Source organism: Lepisosteus platostomus, chromosome 3 (assembly GCF_059453375.1).
Source record: "Lepisosteus platostomus isolate fLepPlt1 chromosome 3, fLepPlt1.hap1, whole genome shotgun sequence".
Lineage (NCBI taxonomy): Eukaryota > Metazoa > Chordata > Actinopteri > Semionotiformes > Lepisosteidae > Lepisosteus > Lepisosteus platostomus.
In genome coordinates this window covers 25,051,413-25,065,219 of record NC_142613.1, presented here as the reverse complement: position 1 = coordinate 25,065,219, position 13,807 = coordinate 25,051,413, and the positions used below count along the sequence as shown (strand labels likewise).

At 36.8% G+C, this 13,807-nt stretch overlaps 1 protein-coding gene across 9 annotated transcripts in view; it reads left to right on the top strand.

Annotated features, from left to right (window-relative positions):
* Positions 1-13,807, top strand: part of crim1 (cysteine rich transmembrane BMP regulator 1 (chordin-like)) — a 632,333-nt gene that overhangs the window by 602,568 nt on the left and 15,958 nt on the right. For all 9 annotated transcript variants that reach the window (XM_088625109.1, XM_088625117.1, XM_088625112.1 and 6 more), the window contains one exon: positions 8,367-8,557. In XM_088625109.1, coding sequence (XP_088481235.1) covers positions 8,367-8,557 — 191 coding nt within the window. The remainder of the gene's footprint in view (positions 1-8,366; positions 8,558-13,807) is intronic.

Sequence of the window (13,807 nt, the reverse complement as noted above, 5' to 3'; positions counted from 1 at the left end):
TCTTTAGATACGCGATTCCATATTATATTAGCAGAAAAGCTTAAAACTACCACTTTTTCACACGCTATTTCACATGCTAGTTAAATACTTCGATGCTTAAAATTGTTAGGGAGAAATGGAATACCGGTGTGTATTTTTCCTTTAAAGTGCCGATTCCTGGAATCTGACAGGCTGACACCCCTCTGAAGTGGTACCATAAAATCTGGTATATGGAAAAGAAAGCGTTGATAAATACAAGTGTCTTTTAATACACTCTTTGCTGTGCTCTTGAGGATCCTTGTGATATTTTAAGCTCTAGTTGAATGATAGGTGTCGCATTTTAAATCATTTTCGTAGTTAGAAATTATGAAACGCCCTGTTAAAAGCAAGGAAGTTTTTATGCCCGTTGAAGTAAAACAAAATGCCTGACAAAGTATGGCTTGGACAGATTCCAAGTGCTTGTACAAATGTGCTAAAGAAATTATACTTTGAGTATACAGCTTGTCCAAAGTCATCCATTATTAATACTATTAGCAATATCTTCAGTAAAGGCTTTGATGCATAAATATTTCTGATAAAGGTAGGTTGTGTACTTTTGTCCAACTGAGCAATCTTGCTTTCATAAAATATACCAACATTTTAATGACTGATGATAAACATGCTGTAATACACAGTTCCAAATTAAAAGCTCAAATGCTGTACATGAGAGGTTAAGCTCCCCCTGGCGGTTTTACAAGGCGACGCCGGATAGTTAGTCACGTGACACACGTGAACTGCGTGATACCCCGGTGGGCGTGTCGCGGTATGCCGCGAAATACCTCACCCATTTTGAATGGCTGCATCTGTACACCATACCGATGCGCTAATGCCAGGGAAAGACACCATTTCCTTTTTCTGATCAGTTGCTTTCTGGATACACATCTCACCTGTCCTGTTCTTTGTTTTCCTGGTTTGCTGATTATGCCTGCTTCGGTCCACTCCTACCCTCACACCTAAAGAATACTATTTTTAATTTCTTGGCGGAGTTCATTAACCCTTGTATGTGCTGTCCGCGCCCAAAATGCAATTTAAAAAAAGTCAAAAACCGCACTCAAAATGCAATTTAGAGCTTAATAAGATACACAGGCATTCACAACAGCAACATATGAAACGTTTATTTTTTAATCGCCTATCTAAGGAAATCTCAGTATAACTTTGTTCATGAACAAACAGTGGCATGTTACATTATTATTAGTTTTTTTGTTAACAAGGCTCGCCAGCTAATGTGAATCGAAACCTGTCTTGCTAGCTTTTAAAGTCGTGCGAGGTGTAAACAACAATTCAAATAGAGAAAAAAGACCTGACTGACAAGCCAATACATACTCTTAGAGTTTGATTAATAGGGAATATAATACATAAATATAGTACTAAAAAAAGGTACTACCACTTTTAAAGGTGATATGTAAAATAAAGTTTTTTATTATTGTTATAGAGAAACATGATCAGATTTTCCCTGGTTCAGAAAAAAAGTGCTACACATAACTTTCTTAATTCGATGTATTTAAAACAGTGAACTACTGCAGGTGTAACATAACATTCAGAAATACAATCGAGAATAGTTTTGTGGTGTTTGTTTAGATGAAACGTTCCTAAAACGTATAACGTAACAAAATTAAAGATGATTAAAATCTGTAACCTTTCCACTTGTACTGTAAGTCATCGGAAAGTTTCTGCTTTGTGTAAGGATGGTATCAAAAAGCAATCTTAAGTGGTGAGAAAGCTGTGCTCGATGTATTTAAGAGACCTAAAAGTAAAAGGAGATGCTTCATATTGCTTGACTAATTTTAAAAACTAAGTTATAAATGCAGACGCTCCCTCTGTGCCGCGCCGGGTGTAAATATCAAAATATACATACCCAACACTGATTGTACCCATCTGTCATGCAAATAAAACACCTTGAATTGAATTGAATTGGGGGAGAGAGATAACCAGGACTCAAGGCAAATAAGATACACTCCACAGGCATTCACAACAGCAACATATGAAACGTTTGCACGTATAGTTAAGTTATTACTTGGTTTTCAAAGTGCAATGAAATACAATATTGTTGTTGTTGCTGTTCTTGTTGTTTTTATCCTGTAAAGCGTTTTGAGAAGCCACCTTTAAAGGCGATATATACTGTAAAAGCGCTGATTCTTATGGAATGTGTTTCTGCCGGGGATTCAATTTTTTTTTTTAATCGCATATCTAAGGAAATCTCCGTTTAACTTTGTTCATGAACAAACAGTGGCATGTTACATTATTAATTGTTTTTTTGTTAACAAGGCTCGCCAGCTAATGTGAATCGAAACCTATCTTTCTAGCATTTAAAGTCGTGCGATGTGTAAACCACAATTCAACTAGAGAAAAAAAGACCTGACTGACAAGATTTAAGATGTGGCTGTCAATGTTGGATTAAAAAAAACACATTGCCCGACGTTTGTTGCATTGCTTGAAAAATAACTTTATTTCGAGAGACTGGATAAGTAATTCAAGTATTTTTTTTAACTTCCTGAAAAACAACTAATAATTTAACTATATGTGCAAACGTTTTATGATATGTCGCTGTTGTGAATGTCTGTGGACATGTGCTGGCTGGACAGGAGGTTCCACTGCACACAGAGAGGGGTGGGAGGAGGGGACAAGCCGATACATACTCTTAGAGTTTGATTAATAGGGAATATAATACAAAAATGTAGTACTTAAAATAAGATACACTCTACAAACATTCACAACGGCGACTGTCAGAAGATAGGACACAGCGGCTCAGGCACCCGCTGAATGGAAAAGGGGCACTTTAATGTTCTGTATGGCTAATACTAAAGCCAATACTGGCTCAATACCCTCAATGGGCTTTGACGTGCTAATGCGTTGGTTTAACAGTCCGGGTGTGGCAAGCTTCCAATGTCAACTCGACTCGATTGGAAGACAATGAACGTATTTTAGCCCTAAATGAATTAATAGCAAACATGGTTTACATAAAATACATTTTTCCAAGAAAGTTTATAATAATACGATCTATAGTTGAAATCTCAGCCTACTGTAAATATTAAGGAAAAGCATTTTCAGAGAGCAATCACGCTGTGTTTATGTAGAAAAAGCGATTAGGTTTATGAGCAATCTAATTACCTATTTGCTTAAAACGCTATATAAAATAAAGTTTATTTAGAGATGAATGATCAGTGTCGCAGTTTAAATAATTTTTGTAGGAGGGCTTGGACAGATTCCAAGTGCATTTTTGCAATTTACGTTGCATTGTCCAATGTTCTGTTGTAATACAGTCTAGAATACAGTTAGTCTAAGCTTTATCAGCTTATTTAAAATAAATTTTTTGAATCTCCGGCGGAACACACTCCATAAGAATCAGCGCTTTTATACAGTATATCGCCTTTAAACACGCGATTCAAATCAATATAAATGTTTATTTTGTAACGCATAGGTGACTATTCATTGTTATTAAAAAGACTTAAATTGGATCATGTTGTGATATTTAGAAATATAAATTTGTTTGGTTTAATCTCTGACCAAGGGAAACGTTTCATTTTTTCAAAGAAATGTTTGTTAAAAAATAAAGTCATAGTTCCATGGGATTCAATCACAGACCATGTGACATGGGAGTCAGGAAACTAACACACAGCGCCACCGGATTTAATAACGCTATAAAAACGCTATAAAATAATGTGACTAGGCACAGAACAAGTTTACAGCACAGTACAATAATAAATGCTGACCATGACTTTAGAAGCATAAATTACCTTACACTCAATTTAAACACAAGCTGTCTTTCTGTATGAACCTCTAAGCTGGTTCATACAGAAATGTAGAAATGCATTTGCCTGATTATGATTAAAAAACACATAATTAAACACGCGTTTGCGATTTAAATCAGAACACGATTTAAATCAATATAAATGTTTATATTGTAACGCATACTGTCCAGCATCCATTTCTCTATAAAAATTTACTCTATTGCACACACACACACAATAGAAGCAGGAACCGTTGTCAGAAGGGAAGAAGGTGACTATTCATTGTTATCAAAAATGACTTAAAATCGATCATGTTGTGATATTTTGAAATATAAAAGTCAATTGATTGTCCATAATATCGCTATTCTATTTTTTCGAAGAAATGTTTGTTAAAAGAGAAGTCCAGCACCAGCTTGATTTGAACACACAACCTGTGCGTTGTTCGTCAGGCACGTAGACCAGTAGGCTACAGGACAACTCACATGAACAGGGAGGCGAAACAGCCCTACACAGCCCTGTCGCAGTACACGAATATAATCATATCGTCATTAAATTCTTTAGATACGCGATTCCATATTATATTCCCTATTAATCAAATTCTAAAAGTATGCTTGTTGACTCCGGTATCTCTTTAGTTAAAGACTTCGATGCTTAAAATGTTTAGGGAGAAATGGAATACTGGTGTGTATTTTTTTCTTTAAAGTACCAAGACCAGCTATATACAGTACTGTATGTTTATGTTCCAAAATTAATATCGTTTATGGCCTTCACACGCGTTATAGTATGCTCCTATTCTTTTTATGCTCAGCTACTAAGATTTCCCTTCAGTGGTAAAATTCAATATCTACAACGGGCACAGTAAAGACGTTTACAGTAAGTCTTTCTACGACAGACCAACGGACCACGAGTGCCCCTGTCGGTCAACCAATCACGTACCGCGGTACCCCGCATCATCTTGCGTCATGATGCGCAACACCGCAGCCAATTACCTGCGGTACGTGTCTGTACCGTGCACTTTGAATGGCTGCATCTGTATGTTCACAGTTCATCACCCAAAAAACACAGTACATACTGTCAAACATGGTGGTGGCAGCATCATGATTTGGGTCTTCTTCTCTTCAGTGGGAACAGGGACTCTGGTCAGGATAGAGGGGAAAATGAATAGCTCCAAATATCAAGATACCTTGGCACAAAACCTTGGCACAAAGTTAAAGAAAAATGGCACCGTTCAACACAACAAAGCACACAGCAAACTCAACCAAGGAATGGCTTAAAAAAGAAAGATCAATGAGCCCGGACTTCAGTCCTATAGAAAATCTGTGGACGGCTGTGCACAGGAGATCCCCTTGCAATTTGACTGAACTTGAACTCTTCTGCAAAGAAGAGTGAGATGAAATTGCAAAATCCAAGTGTGTTAAGTTGATAGAGACCTATCCAAACAAGACTTACTGCTGTAATCAAAGCAAAAAGTGTGTCATGATTGTCATTCCTCCTCTAGAGGGCTCTCCAGCCCTTTTGTATTTTAGTTTCATTATTACGTTTACCTGTCCCTTGTCCCCCATTTATTATTTAAACCCCGTGCCTCCGAAGCTCAGGGCTCTGCACTGGAAAACGGATGCCTGGAGGCCAGCCTAGCATCAAGTCACCCCATGGCGTCAGAACGGCATCCTGACCAGCTGAGTCCGGGACTCGGAGTGCCTGGCTTCATTATCTTGTTTTTAACTTCCTTATTCCTGTTTCTGTTTCTGTCCTTAATCCCGTTCCTGGTTTTAATTGTCTTGGATGGATCTCCCGCCACCTGGACCCTGGAATGCGCCCTAGTTTCCCATTTGGACTTTCCTCGTTTGGACTTGTTCGTCAATGCTACCCCATGCACTTGCATCACTGTCGGCACTGCCCCCTGTTTGTCATCCCGTCCTTTCCTCACCGTGTTTTCCCTGTAGCCCTTCTCCAGTCTCTCCCGGATAATACCGTCTGCATAGGGTTCTAAACTACGCACTTCGCAGGAGTCAGGACCTGCTCCCGTTACAAGGTGCTTCCACAAAGAATTAGATAAAGGGTGTGCACACGTATGCAACCAAGGCATTGAGTTTTTTATTTTTAATTATTTTTCCTAAAAATGATCCATTTGTTTTTCGCTTAAATATTTTTTGTTACAAGATCTTGCTTAAGGTTAAAAAAGATGTGACATGATTAGTTTTGATTTCAACAAAGCTAAAATTTCAATAAGGGTGTTTAGATTTTTGATATCCACTGTAAAAACCTTATGAATAGTATGGAGTATGAAATAGGTAGTCATAGATATTACTCAATTGAAATAAAACTTCTGAAAATAAATCACAAATAGCAGTCTTTTAAACATCATTTGTTTGAAAGAAAACTGAACCACAGGACCAATGATAGAGAGGCCCAGTCCAGAGGTTATGTCCAAGCAAACATAACCTCTAATTTTAATGTTTTTTTTACAAAACTGAAAACAATATTAGATATGTTATAACATCCAGATTCTGTTTTTCTCATGTTCTAATTTAGTGAAATACCCTGTAGTGGTGAATTAACTCTACACTAGTTTTCACTAGTAGTTTAGGAACAGAGGCTTCATTATAACATTACTTTATATAAACTGATCAGTTAAAACAGAACAAATACATTACAATGTGTTCTCACCATAAGCATTTATAGTGTTTATTGAGATTCAAATAAACATTTGATTAGTTTTGTGGGCCCCTTTCCTAGAGGGGGGCAGGGTAGCATGATTGACAGGAAGATTAGATGTCTGTGTGAAACACATGGTTATTTAGAATAAACCATTTACCATTTACTGTATATGTCAATTTACATGATAAAGACACCTCTAATGATGTCTTTATCATTATGTTTCATGTTTACGATTGTTCATCTATGTTATTGCAATTTTTATTAATATTATTTGAGTATTGTTTTAATAAAATTATTTCATTTTCCATTACAATGCAACTAATCATTATATATAATATATAAATGTATACTGTATATACAACACACAATTAAAATGACTGATTTTATAACTGTTTGCAGGAGAAGTGAATGTATGGAAACCCAAAGTCCGTTTTCTTTCAAAGTCTTTTGAAATGAATCTATATGAATACAATTAGCTGAACAAAACTATTTTTAGTGTGAGAAAAAAAACTAAAAGCAGCATGTTATAAATGAAAAACATTTTGTTGCAATCATTGTTGTGTTTTAAGGAAAAATGTGGTTTCTTTAAAGAAAATCCTTAATATAGTGCAGACTTGTATCAGCTCCAATGCAATTTACAGAATGCAACTGTAAGTCACTACTGGCTTCTTTTTTGTTTTTCTACACGCTTAAATTCTAAAATTCGATATGCCTTTAAAGCCACTAGGTATAATATATTTTATAATCAAAACCTAAAATAAAATTAAGTTTTCTAATTACTATTTATACACAGTTACTAATAATTCTGAATACTGTATTTAATTTTAAAAATAAAAAATCTATTAGTGTTGCTGTATAGTATGATAAACTCAAGAAAGCATTAATGGATTAATACCAATTTAATTGTAATAATTCAAATGATATTTTCTGGATGTTAGAGATACACATTACTTTAAGTATTGACTGTACCAACTGACAGTTTTACAGAGTAGTGCAGCCCTGCATCAGATTATTTGAAGAAATAAATAAGGTGTTGGGCAGTACATTTCGGTGTACCAAGACATGTTCTTGCAATATGCCACTGTAGATAGCTCATTTGTGGGCCAACTGGCCATGTCAGTCCAGTTCTTTGAGTTTTTATTAAATAAAACTTTTATGCTTGATACCTGTTAATAGAACTAATAATAACTTGCCTGGACAAGATATTATTGTTAAATTCTATCTTGTTGGGTTTCTATGTTTCCTGCAGAGCAGTCCAATGCAGCAACATTTTGGTTAAAGTATCTTCATGGATGCATCTGTACTGTTTTCAACGTCATATGCTGAGACAGTGAAAACAGTACAATAACAATGCAGAGCTCCAGGATTTATTGTAACACACGTAGAAACACATGATTATATAAACACTTCAGGATAAATTAAGATTAATCTTGTATAACCATGGAAAAAAATCTAATTTGTAGCAAGCTGTACAGTGTTAAAGTTGAACCTGAAGAAAGCATTCTGGAGATAAATATTTTGGTGCTTAATCAAATTCATGTTGTTTAATTAAACAGGAAAGTTGTTAGTTAGTTGTTAGTGCTTACAAATGAAATTAAAAATTAAAAATTAAATAGAAACCACAAGAATAATACTGCACACCTAACTTTTTCAAGTTGAGGTTGTGTTTATCTGGCTATTTTTTTATAATTGTTACAATGAAACCTTTTAAAACAGTTTGTACCAGCATTAGCCCCACCAGCTAAACCAAAGGTGGACTGAATTTCTTCAGTGAGGATTGGACTTAAGGTTGTGTGCCTTTTAAACAATGCATTAATTATATCTAGATACAATTTGCTTAAGCATCTTGGTCAGGTAGTCATTGGAAGTGACATTTTCATATCCATGGAACTGTCAGGGAAATTAAAGGTATTGATAGGTTTTACTTCTAGTGAACCATTCATGCCTAATGATGCCTTTCAGAGGAAGTGGGGAATCTGCAGATGCAGTACTCAGAAGGAAAGATTCCTGTACCCAGCAAGGACAGCGCTTTCCATTCAGTGGCCTGGGTGATACTTCCCATTATGATGACTTTGATTGCCATTACTGCTCTCCTCCTCATCAACCAGAAGAAGCAGTGGATATCTGTGCCATGTTACCGAACTCCAACAAAGGTAACGATCAGCCTACTTGCTCGCTGTCACTCAGTCCTTGGCCCAAATTAATGGAGCGTCTAATATCTCTCTGGCTGCTTTATTTATTATAATCCTCAAGTGTCTCAGGACTACATTCATAAAACATAGTATGTATTTATCCCCATATGAAAGCAGTAGAATTGTGTAATAAAGAAATCACAAATCAGAAATGTTTCAAAAACCTTATAAAAAGAGTGACAAGAGATATAAATTTTTCTGGCAGAAACATTCCAAATTTGGCTGTCAGAGAAATAATTCAATCTGTGTAATTGATCTTTTGGCTATATGTGGTATATTGTGTTTTTCAATCCTGTAAAGTTTATTAAAATAACTTGCTTCCTCTAAAGTACAGTAGCTATGAAGCATATATATACAAATGCAGCCATTCAAAATATGTTGTAAAACCCCGTACTGTGCAAAATTATCTGCATTTTAGCATGTTATACCGCAGTATGTGATTGGCTGGCCAAAATGACTGACAGGCTGCACTCGTGGTGCATTGCTTGTCAGCGAAATTATTGCTTAATTTAATCTCTTTACTGTGCGTGTTTAAATAGATAGATACTTTTTTTGATCCCGTGAGGGAAATTGCAGTGCAACAGCAGCTTAACACAGACAACACAGCAACAGTGTAATGAGTGATACAATAATAATAATAATACAATACATACAATATAATCAATACAGTGAGAAATGCACTAAGAAGAGTTACTCACAGTCCAGAACACACAAAGAACAAATCAGAACAGAACAGTACACAAAAAAGTTGTATTGCACAATATAAATATAAATATAAATGTATTGTACAAGTCCCTGGCATATATTGCATAAAAAGGGTTGTAAATGGGAAAAAGAAAAAGAACAGATGTATCAGTTTACTGTTCAGTCCAGAAACAGTTCACTGTCAATGTTGCCTCTGCACAGGGTGGATGCGTTGTACAGTCTTATGGCAGGAGGCAAGAATGACCTCCTGTAGCGCTCCCTGTCACATCGTGGATGGATCAGTCTATTGCTGAACGTGCTTTTCATTTCTACAAGCATGTCATAGAGGGGACGGGAGACGTTGTCCATGATGGCCTCTAGTAGCGCTCCCTGTCGCATCGTGGATGGATCAGTCTATTGCTGAACGTGCTCTTCATTTCTACAAGCATGTCATAGAGGGGACGGGAGACGTTGTCCATGATGGCCTCTAGTTTGGACACCATTCTCCTCTCAGCCACTTCCTCCAGGGGGTCCAGGCCAGACCCAATGACAGAGCTTCCTCTTCTGATGAGCTTGTTCAGCCTGTTAGAATCCACTGTTCTAATCCCAGAGCCCCAGCATACCACCGCGTAGAAAATGGTGCTCGCCACAACCGACTGATAGAACAGTCTTACTACATACATTGAAGGACCTGAGCCTCCTCAAGAAGTAAAGTTGGCTCTGACCCTTCTTGTAAATGGCCTCAATGTTCTTAGACCATTCCAGTCTATTGTTGATGTAAAGTCCCAGGTACTTCTAAGAGTCCACCATCTCCACGCCACTCCCATGGATGTAGACAGGAGTAGGTTTGACCCTTTTCCTCCTGAAATCTACCACCAGTTCCTTTGTCTTTGTTACATTCAATTGCAGGTTGTTCTCCCCACACCACTAGACAAAGCAGCTGACCAGTCCCCTATACTCCTCCTCCCTCCCACCCTTGATACATTCCACAATTGCAGAGTCATCTGAGAACTTCCACAGGTGGCACGACTTTGAGTTGTATTTAAAGTCCGAAGTGTAGAGGGTGAAGAGGAACGGAGAAAGAAGTGTCCCCTGAGGAGCCCCTGTGTTACTTACTACCTGTTCAGACACACAGTCTCACAGACTGTGGTCTGCCTGTCAGATAGTCAGTGATCCATGAGATCATGGAGGCACCGACTTGCATCTCCTCCATCTTCCTCCTTAGAAGTAAGGGCTGGATAGTATTGAAGGCACTGGAGAAGTCGAAAACATAATTCTTACAGTTTTGCCAGCCTTGTCCAGGTGTGAGTAGGCCCTTTGCAGAATGTAGATGACTGCACCCTCCACACCAACACTGGGCTGGTAGGCGAACTGTAGGGTGTCCAGTGATGAACAGTGATAAATCCGCTTAATATTGAATATTAATTTAGAATTTTACAACTAAAGGGAAATTTGTGTAGCTGAGCATAAAAGGAAGAGGAGCATTATATGTCTAAAGGTCATAAATGATATTAATTTAGGAACATAAACATATTATGTAAACTGTATATGGCTGGTATTGGTAGTTTAAATAAAAATACACACCAGTATTCCACTTTCTTTATAAACATTTTAAGCATCAATGTCTTTCATTCGGCTACATTCTGTGGTCATGTTGGAAAAGTTTTTATGTGCTCCTTCTGATTATATTAAGATTATATACTTCATTGAAAGTTATAATGTTTTAACCTTTTCTATGAGTACTTGGGCTCGTTATCAAAGTAAAAAAAATTCATACTTTTTAGAATTTGATTAATAGGGAATATAAAATGGAATCGCCTATCAAAAGAAATTAATAACACTAGAATTATATTCAAATAGCTCAAATTATTACAGTAGTACACTTTCTTTGTAAATATTTGCATCAATTTGACTCACTCACCCGAGATTACTTGGAAACTTTTTGCCTGCCCTTTTCAGCTATAGATTAAGTTGTCAAATTGGTGTAATGGCTTCGGTGTGTGACTTGCATGTTGAAAGTCAAGGATTCGAACCCAGCTCTTGCCATGAGTTTTCTTTTAATAAACATTTCTTTGAAAAACTAAAATAGCAAATATAATCGATACTATATTGACTTTGTTGGTATTTCTAAATATTACAACATGTTCAAAGTTAAGTGATTTATTAATAACAACTAATAATTTCAAACTGCTTGTATTTTAAAATTGTATTTTGGGTTATTTGTCACTGTTTTCACAAACTTCAATTTATAAAATGTCTATTTTTGAGACAGGGTATTCTAGACCTTCCATGGTTTAACCTTTTCTATGACTTAGAAAGTTCGAAAGTTATCATTATCGCAGTAAAAAAACTCATACTTTTTAGAATCGGCTAAATAGGGAATATAATATGGACTCGCTTATCTATATAATATTAATATGGATTAATATGTTGGATGTTGCAATGGGTCCATTCATTTCTGGAGCAACATCTCTAATTCGTGCAACTACACCACTGTGTCGGCTTGTCATTGCTCTAGCACCATCTGTACAAACTTTGATGCATTTTATCCAGTCGATGCCATTCTCTTCGATAAATTCATTCAGAAGCTGAAATATGTGCTCTCCTGTAGTTCCTGTTGGCAGCGGCTTACAGAACAGAAAGTCCTCTTGGAAAATGCCCTGAAACTCGTATAGAAAGTAAATATACAAATTGGCCAAATCAACGACATTTATAGACTCATCTAATTGCAGTGGAAAGCATCTGCTCATCTTAACGCACTCTATCAGCATACTTTTGAGATCATTCGCCATATCAATAATTCTATGAGTGACTGTATCTTTCAGAGGGGGCAGCATGTCGAGCTCTTCACCAGCTTTTTTTCACACATAATACAGTACGTGTCAGCTCTTTTGCCAACAGTTAACAAAGTTCTTCACAAGTAGTGTGGGGCTTAATTGCTTTAGCAATCCCCAAGTTTGCATTTTTCCCCGTTTCCATTTCAGGAGTTTGCCTCAGAAGTTAAAAGAAGTTTTTATTTCATGTGCATGGGAGCGAAACACAGAGACACTCTGTGTATTTTTCTCAAATTAACCTAGAACAGTTCTTAAATATTTTTCTGTTATCTATCACATTTTCCTGTGCTTACCAGCGTTCTTAGAACGCATTTCTATGCTTTCCTATGCTTACAACATTGGCATTGTTCCGAATCACACACATTCTCCTATATCCCCATTTGCTGGAGATAACTTTTTCAAATACAATTGGTCACTTGCGTTCATAGCACGCATTCATACATACATACAGAATTACATTGTAATTCTTGTGTCCACTCAAGTATTAGCGCGTGCTGTATCGTAGTATGTGGCTGTGTATTCGACACAAACTAATTTTATTAAAAAAGAAAATATGAAAACTCGTCCCAATTTTTCAGTGCACACAACAAAATTCCAGGGTCACATGGTGTACCACCTGGTGGCGCTCCACGTACCACACCTAGTATGCGTACCACAGTTTGAGAACATACAGAGCCGAAAAAGTTTGGTGCCGTCTTCTCCACTTTAAAGGTACACTCCTTGTGGAATAATTTTCACCTCGAACGTTTGCCCACCAGCTAACACACAGAATCAAACTGAATACAAAATACAAAATTGCGATTACAAACATAAAAAACATACTTGCTTTATACTGTTATACTGTGAATACTGTGAATTGAAACTAACACTCTATGGGCACTACACTGTGAGTAACACTGCCCGCTAAACCTCTTTCCCACAGATTTCACGGGGGCAAGGTCATGTAGCTGATTCACAGCTGGATACAATTTTATCTTGCCTAGTGAAAGCAAAAATTCAGATATTTGTCAAAATATTTACTAAAACTCTCATCTCAGTAATCTCACTGTACACCTTAGTGCTCACTCAATGTTCACACTCCCAGTAAAATAAAAAAGTTTTCCGCATTATCACATCACACCAGGTGGGAAGGAAAAGTGCCCACGGTCATTTAATTATTTCACTCTCCATCACTCGGCCCAACCCCCCTGGACAGACAAAGTTGATTAAAACTCATTCAAAAGTGTGTGGTGTATTAACACAAACTCTTCTTACAGAGCCGCTTGTAAGATAAGGTGACTTTCTACTCAATTAAAAAAAGCTACATTCCAGACAGATTTTAAATTCTTCAAGCAAAATTAGCTGTTTGTCAAAATCAGCTACCTTGCAAGCAGTACACAACTTCTCAAAAGGTACCTTTTGTCTCTCATGCAAACTCAACAAAGGTTTATTTTTTATAATTCTGAAATTTGAACGATATGCCTCATGGATTCATTATAATAGTGTAGCGAATACAGTTTGCGCAGGAAATACCACCATCTCTCCCAGCCTGATCTCACGTCCCGCTGTTCCAAAGCAGTATGGTTTCAAAGTATGTGTGAAATATCTTTCCTTACTCCAGTTATTAATCCAGGGTGAGTTTCCGAAAGCATCGTAGCGCTAAGAACATCATAAATTAATCCATCATTAATTTACGAGTGTTTCCCAAAACCCA